Below are 7,925 nucleotides of genomic sequence, written 5' to 3'. Positions count from 1 at the left end.
TTTTGCATTAATTTCCAGGAGAGACTGTTAATTGAATCATTACATGATGAAATAATTCGGTTTTAAATATTCAGCTTTCAGTTACTTCAGATTTCAGAAATATATTTACCGTATATTGAAATATCACAATAAAAAAACATGAGCACTCTGTGAAACTACAGTCTGCTTTGCATGCCATATGAATGTTGTACTGATTCCTGTAAGTAATTGTTTAGCAGCATCTTGTGGTGCACTTATTAAGAGCAGCACAGTTTAACCACCACTTTAATGAATAATAGAAATCTTTGGAGCTGTCTTTACTCCTACAATTTTAATGACAGGAATGCATGTCTGACAAATAACATCATTATTCAAATAAGGCTAATACTCACAAATTAAATTCAGAATATCAATAAACCAGAGCTGATGAACGCTATGAATGCTCTTTATATGTTCTCACTGTTCTGTTTGGATACTGTGACTGTAATCAGAGCATCGCTACATTTCCCACCATTACATTTCTTGCTAATCATCTCCTCCACACAGATTTAGCAGAGCTCTCTGGTAGTCACCTTTTGTGTGCTCCTAAGAAAATAAGATATGTGAAAGATGTGTTAGTGTTTGTGTTGGTCTGTGTGTGTGAGAGAGAGACGTACTACGTATGTATACTAACTGAGATCGTCTGGTAGAGCGATTTTCCAAACTGCGCCTTGAACTCCATGCGGATTTTCATGAGGTCCACTTCACAACGTGAAACCATGATCCGAGTCAGAACCTTATCCTTGACGCTTTTACTCTAGATACATACAGTATATGTAGATTTGAATAGATGTAATCACAAATGCACATGCGACATAGAGCATTTAAAATGTCTCAACTACCCCACTCGGATTAAAGACGCTTACCTTCATAGCGTCATTGAGCTTGTTGGCAAAGTAAAGCTGTTTGTTTTCAAAGCATTCCACTAAAGAGAGAGGGGGAGGAAAATTATATTATTAGTGGTAGGTGGTACTCTTTCCCCCTAGCCCTGTGACAACTCTTTCAGCCGGGCTTCCCAAAAATATACAATCTCTCACAAAACAGCTTGTGACTGGTTTGAATAAGACATGATAGAGATACTCCATTTACACATCAAGTATCTGCTTCATGTCTCTATTATGTTAAATTTATTGTGATGTGTAAGCGAATGTTCAGGAAAGGCAAATATCACTAGTTACCCAATGTAAGGAAGGATTTTTCCAGATCTCCTTTAACCTCCTTTCGAATGCTCTCCTTTATGTCATATGGGCTGTAGCTATTATACCTTTCAAACACTAAGAAAAAGAAAGAGATTTGCATTATTATTATTTTTATTTTTATCACGGCAGGTTGCCATGAAATAGTGCTCCAATTTGGGTTTTTTTTTTAATTTTATTTTTTTTTACCTTTCTGGAGGTGTGGCACACTCCTTTCAGAGAAAATTGCTATCCAAGTGGCCACATCTGTTCCCTTCCTCTTTACCCCTGCCTCATAGAGGGCCTACAATAATTCAAACACATCATTACACCACATCTGTTATACTGCTTCTCTGAGAACATTTGTTCTCCAGAAGCATCTTACTGCTGAAATGCTTCATCCTGAATAATACTCACTCTGGCATCATTGTCAATCCGTTCATAGTCCACTACGTTGCTGGGGTCTTCTCTTTTAGCCTTTAAAATGTATTGTTCACACACACACACACACACACACACACACACACACACACACACACACACACACACATGAATAATTAACCAGAGAGATAGCACTTGGAGTTTCAGATCAGTGTATATTTTGCACAGCTGTGTTGCACTGGACTTTTGGTCCCTTGAGCAAGGTCCCCAGCTTTCACTTATTACTGTTCCATTTAAAATCCCTTGGAATAAAAGTGCGCCAAATAGATCAATGTTAATGTGAATTTACTTTTCATTTACTTTACCTCAACCAGAGACAGCAGCAACCTACAAAAATCACCAGACGTATCTCCAGCCACATCTTTCTCCAAGTCCTTCTTGAACACTATCAGCAGGTAAAAAGGTTATGCTTTAAGGATATATTTCAACTTTCCTTCTAACACATGTAAATGCACACTCATACACAATGGTGTATGTTGGCTATATACTTTTAACAATGCATGTTTTAATGGCTTTGAAACTGGTTTCAGGATGTAAGCCAGGCTGCGTGAGCGTCCTAACAGAACTCCTCAGAGATCTCCCTCTGTTGGTGATATCTATATATCACATGCTTGTTTGCATTTACGGCATTTGGCAGATGCTCTTATCCAGAGCGACTTACATTTTATACATCTGAGCAGTTGAAGGTTAAGGGCCTTGCTCAAGGGCCCAACAGGGGTAGCTTGGCAATGCTGGGGTTTGAACTCACAACCTTCTGATCAGTAGCCCAATGTCTTAACCACTGCCCAGCAGTTTGGTCCAATATCTGTGTGGTTACCCAATTTGTGCCATGCATGACAGGCAGGGGATGCACAAATTGAGCATAGGACCCGGATTGGGCAAACACAATCAGCACGTTCGTTTGCATTTGTGGACACAAATGTTGAAATAAGACTCAAATATGCAAAATCTTCTTTGGCTCGTATCAGATTTTTTTTAATGACCCAACACCACCCCTGCTCTGTTGGTAGCATTTATGCTTTTTACTGTTTTTTATTTTTTATTTTATTTGTGCAGTTTGACAGGGCTGCCATGCCTGCTTTTAAAAAACCACAAATATGCACCTGTACACTGATTTTTAAGATCTGACACCAAGGCTGCTATAGCAAAATGCATCAGTGCAAAAGTAGTCCACAAAGTCTACTCAACTCATAGCCCACTCAGTGCTAGGCTGTTTTCATGCTAAACATTTTTTCAACAGAAAAGTGTCTCCTTTTGTGCTGATATGAAAAAAGGCCTTATGTGGCACTGTAACCATAACAATGCTACCACTGAGACCCAGATAGCAACAGGCTAACAAAACATTTAGGCTAACATTTAGTCTATGGTGAGAAGGAGGCAGAGAGTTTGCTTTGGAAACAGAACATTTTGAGAAAAGCAGTGCTTGTGTGACTATAGACTGTATTATACAGTGTATGCTAATCTATATACAGTACTGTAGACTATAGTATGCAGACACCATTAAAGAGGGAGCAGTCCATGATGTCAAATACCGATTAATGTCCTAAAACTAATACATTTGAAATATCTAATTACACTGGAACATTAAATATCGATATGGAATTTTCTCCCGATTAGCATATTTAATCTCATATTTGCTCCTATTCCCGTCCAAGAAGTAAAAAAAAATCCAAACCAGTTTGTTTTTTAAACTCTTGGTAGCACCTCACTGTGACAAAAAAAAAAGAAAAGAAAAAAGCCAAAACAATGCCAGTGGCAGTACTTTTTAAAAGTAGCAACATTCCACCCACTTTCCATCTGCTTCCCATAGGATTGCATGTATACAATTGCATGTATATTTGGCTAGAGTGAAAGCACCAGTGCAGCATGTCCTAGAAAGAGGAGAAGGTCCATTTTCCAAGTGCCAAGAAATGAAAGAGTTTCACTTACATTCCTTGTAAACTTTTTTAATCTCCACCAGCTCCTCATTGCTACGAGAACAGACCATCTCAATCAAGCTCTCCTCATCAGTGCCTAGACCCTACAAACAATATAACACTCCCTTAAACATAAAGATCAGTATAACTAGGGCTGGGCAATCTGACAAAATAATATTGATATCGTAATAAATTATGCCACAAGATATTGTAGATATTGTGCAATATCTTTTTATTAAATGTAAAATAAATAAATAAATAAATAAACAATTACAAATGGACTGGAAGCAACCGATGTGATGTTAAAACTAATCTCTCAGCCATGAGAGTGGGGCTTTGTCTATGTGCACCATTTGTTGCATTTGTACAGTGGGTTTGAATGTGAGTTAACTCCACAGGCACATGTATTGAGCAAGTGACACTGGCACTATGAAGTACAAAGCTGGCACACATACACTCTTTGTGAGGGCTGAAACTCACCTTCATTGAAGCTCTGAGCTCAAAGGCATCATACTGTGTTGTGTTCCTCAATAGGCCAAGAACAACATTTTCTAGAGAGCCTGACAGCACACCCTTCAGGGCAGTAATCATGTCCTGCAACAATCAAAAACACAATAAATTTAAACTGTATATTAATGGCTCATCGGTGCTATTTAGTACGTTTTTGCCTGGCTTAAATCTTATTTTATTTAAGTTTGTTGGTATCACTGAAGATTTATGTACAGCTACTTGAACATGTTATATACCAAAGTTGTCAAAGTTAGATACAAACAAAGATGAGGTGAGAGGTATAATTATCCCAACTACAGTATAAAATTCCAAGATATAAATATGCTGATATTATTTGTATAATATTTTGGAATGATTTTTATTTTTAGAGTGGCCATGGTAAAACTAAATGCTGAATAAAACCTAATTTATTCATTCAGGCCAAATCTAATGTTCAGAAACTAATGTCCAGTAGGATGGTAGTTATATTGTTTCCTTAGTTCAACAACTAAGACAATAAAAAAAAAAAATCAAATAATCAATTGACACACAATTGCAGCTCTCAAAAAGCAACAGCCTGTCTGCATTCGTGAACAGAATATTGTTGCTCTGAAGGCTAGTTTTATTACTGCTCAAGAAATCGCATCAGCTTCAAGCCATATTCTGAAGGGAAGGTTGTTAAAATGTGCATGTTGTGTGTATATGAAATGATCTAAAGCTAATACTAATTTAAGTATAGAAGGGGGGCTTTAAACCCTTCACAGTGTGAGCGGCCATGTTGATTCGATGTCACTCCATAAACGGAGAAGGAACTGGTAGTTGAGAAGACTAACCCGAGCTGACAAGTTGAAATTGCAAATTGAGGGACATTTTTACCAGTTGTAGTCAGGGAATCAAACTGCAACTTCGCTTTGCAGCATAGGTTTTGCTAATGTAATTTTGTTATTATAACCATTGCAGTCAGTAACAAATATCAGCAAGAGAACAATTGATGCTGGTGATCCTGACAGCTTAAGTCCAAGGACTTAAGCTGTCAGGACAAGGACACCTCTTTGACAACAAAAATACAAATCATCAAAGCAATGGTCTTTCCTGTAGCGATGTATGGATGCGAAAATTGGACAATCAAGGAAAGTGATCATCAAAAAATGTACTCCTTCGAACTCTGGTGTTGGCGGCAGCGTTTTTGCATTCACTGGATTGCCAGAAAAAGAAACCAATCAATTCTAGACCGACTCAAGCCAGAACGTTCACTGGTATCATTTATGATCAAATGGAATCTTGCATATTTCGGTCACATAATGAGGAGAGAGGACTCCCTGGAAAAAAACATTATACTTGGAATAATGGAAGGAAAATGGAAAAGAGGTAGATCAAGATCAAGGTGTTTGGAAGATCAAGGTGGTTCAAAGACCTAAAGAATGCCATAAAGGACTGAGATCACTGGAGGAACTTTGTCCATCAGATCACCAAGAGTTGGATACCACTGAATGGATAAAAGAAAGCTACAGGACTGTGCAAAAGTCTTAGGCACATGCAAAGAAATGCTGTAGAGCAAAGATGCCTTCAAAATAATGAAATTAAAAGTTTCTCCATTAAAAAAAATACTATGAAGAGCAGTTAACAGTAATAAATTAATGGTTCGGTGGGCCTGCAGCACACACACACAACTGCCGGCAGGAGGCTGAACTACAGAGCCGTTTCATCACCCTGGTTGTTTTGGACAGCAAGAGCGTACATGGCTGTGAGGCGGGGCGGCATAAAGACACATGGCTGGCAGCGGATAATTGGAGCGGCTTCTCCTCACCATCTGAGAGAAGAGGAGCAGCTATAAAAGGGCGCAGCAGAGACAGTAATTCGTCTCTCTTGCCCCTTTTTTTGCCACAAAAAAAACAAAAAAACAAAAAACAAAAAAACAAAAAAACAAAAAAACAAAAAACAAAAAACAGAGACACAGACGATGACGATCTACAAGGAGATACTCCACGGCTGTACAACACCTCTCGCTGGCTCCCTCGACCTCCGCCAGGCTTCAGCCCATTCGTCATGCCCCGCTCCAGGAAGACCGCAACCCATACACCCATGCTCTGCACCTCCCCACCTGCACCTTTTCACCTAAAGCTTAACCGAAAGACTTTTGCACAGCACTGTAAATATATATATATATATATATATATATATATATATATATATATATATATATATATATATATATATATTTCTGTGTGCTATGTGTTATATAAGTGTGTATATATATATATATATATATATATATATATATATATATATATATATATATATATATTACACTTATATAACACATAGCACACAGACAAATATATATATATATTTGTCTGTGTGCTATGTGTTATATAAGTATAAGTATCACTTTTTTCTGTTACACTGTACCTTTTTTGCTTTCTTCTCATACTCAAATGCAATCTCTCTCCTCTGACTGTAGGTGCGTTTTGTTAGGATATCAATGATTATGGCCTCATCCACACCTGGAATAGAGGAAGAGGGAGTTTACTAAGATTCATGTACAAATCTAGTGTGAGGCTCATTACACCTATGTAAGATGTAACCATCTTCATTACTACAAAAGTTGTTCTAAACATTTCAGATACGTACGTTGTCAGTCATTTCTATATGTCGCATACTGCTGAGCGACAATACTACAGACTATAAAAGGTAACCCATATAAACTTGAATATTAAAGTTTGGTTTCAACTAGAGACTAACAAAGCAATCATTACATAGCAGTGAAGATTTCATGAAATTTTTCATCGATAAGGTTGAAAATATTAGACGTGAAATACAGGCCATTAAATTAAAACCGGACAGTACTGTAACAAACCCATTACATGACAATGTAGCAATATCAGATCAATGTTTAGAGTGTTTTGCTCCGCTTAGACAGACCGAACTAGCTACATTAATCTCTTCAGCCAATTCATCAACTTGCATACTAGATCCCGTACCTACATGTTTGTTTAAACAGATTTGTCCAGGAGTAATTGAACCACTTCTAAATATAATCAATTCTTCCCTAAGCACTGGCTATGTACCTAAATCACTTAAATTAGCAGTTATTAAACCCTTGATTAAAAAACCTGATCTTGACCCGTCTCAATTGTCCAGCTATAGACCAATATCAAATCTCCCCTTCATCTCTAAGATTTTAGAAAAGGTTGTAGCAAAGCAGTTATGCTCGTACTTAGATAGGAATAACATTCATGAAATGTATCAGTCAGGGTTTAGACCTCATCATAGCACAGAGACAGCATTAGTTAAAGTAGTAAATGACCTTCTACTGACCTACGATCAGGGTTGTGTCTCTCTGCTTGTGTTACTCGACCTTAGTGCAGCTTTTGATACTATAGATCACACTATTCTCCTTGATAGATTAGAAAATGTTGTTGGTATTAAGGGAACAGTCCTCTCCTGGCTCAGGTCTTATCTGACCGATCGTTATCAGTTCGTAGATGTAAATGGTGAATTCTCCATGCGTACTGAGGTTACTTTTGGAGTTCCACAGGGTTCTGTTTTAGGCCCACTGCTCTTTACTTTATATATGCTACCCCTAGGTCAAATTATTCGTAAACATGGAATTAGCTTCCACTGTTATGCTGATGATACACAGTTGTATGTTTCAGCGAAGCCAGAGGACAGACAGAAGCTTAGTAAAGCTGAGGATTGTGTAAAGGACATTAGACATTGGATGTTAACTAACTTCCTTCTACTTAATTCTGATAAAACAGAAATACTTTTATTAGGCCCACGTGTAGCTAGAAGTAATCTTTCTGATCACATGGTTACTCTGGATGGTCTTTCTGTTTCATCATGTGCAGCAGTTAAAGACCTTGGAGTGATTATTGACTCCAGC

General features: G+C 37.7%; 1 protein-coding gene across 2 annotated transcripts in view; it reads right to left on the bottom strand.

Annotated features, from left to right (window-relative positions):
• Positions 1-247: 247 nt before the first annotated feature.
• Positions 248-7,925, bottom strand: part of LOC128613992 (annexin A2-B) — an 11,747-nt gene continuing 4,069 nt past the window's right edge. For both annotated transcript variants that reach the window (XM_053635212.1, XM_053635211.1), the window contains 10 exons: positions 6,449-6,543; positions 4,031-4,144; positions 3,564-3,654; positions 1,940-2,019; positions 1,611-1,670; positions 1,404-1,497; positions 1,197-1,292; positions 885-943; positions 653-775; positions 248-564 (listed from right to left, as the gene is read on the bottom strand). In XM_053635212.1, coding sequence (XP_053491187.1) covers positions 505-564; positions 653-775; positions 885-943; positions 1,197-1,292; positions 1,404-1,497; positions 1,611-1,670; positions 1,940-2,019; positions 3,564-3,654; positions 4,031-4,144; positions 6,449-6,543 — 872 coding nt within the window. In that variant the 3' untranslated portion in view covers positions 248-504. The remainder of the gene's footprint in view (positions 565-652; positions 776-884; positions 944-1,196; positions 1,293-1,403; positions 1,498-1,610; positions 1,671-1,939; positions 2,020-3,563; positions 3,655-4,030; positions 4,145-6,448; positions 6,544-7,925) is intronic.

This window comes from Ictalurus furcatus, chromosome 10 (genome assembly GCF_023375685.1).
Source record: "Ictalurus furcatus strain D&B chromosome 10, Billie_1.0, whole genome shotgun sequence".
Classification (NCBI taxonomy): domain Eukaryota; kingdom Metazoa; phylum Chordata; class Actinopteri; order Siluriformes; family Ictaluridae; genus Ictalurus; species Ictalurus furcatus.
Note: the sequence above shows the minus strand (reverse complement) of the source record. Positions and strands in the feature narration are given on the sequence as shown.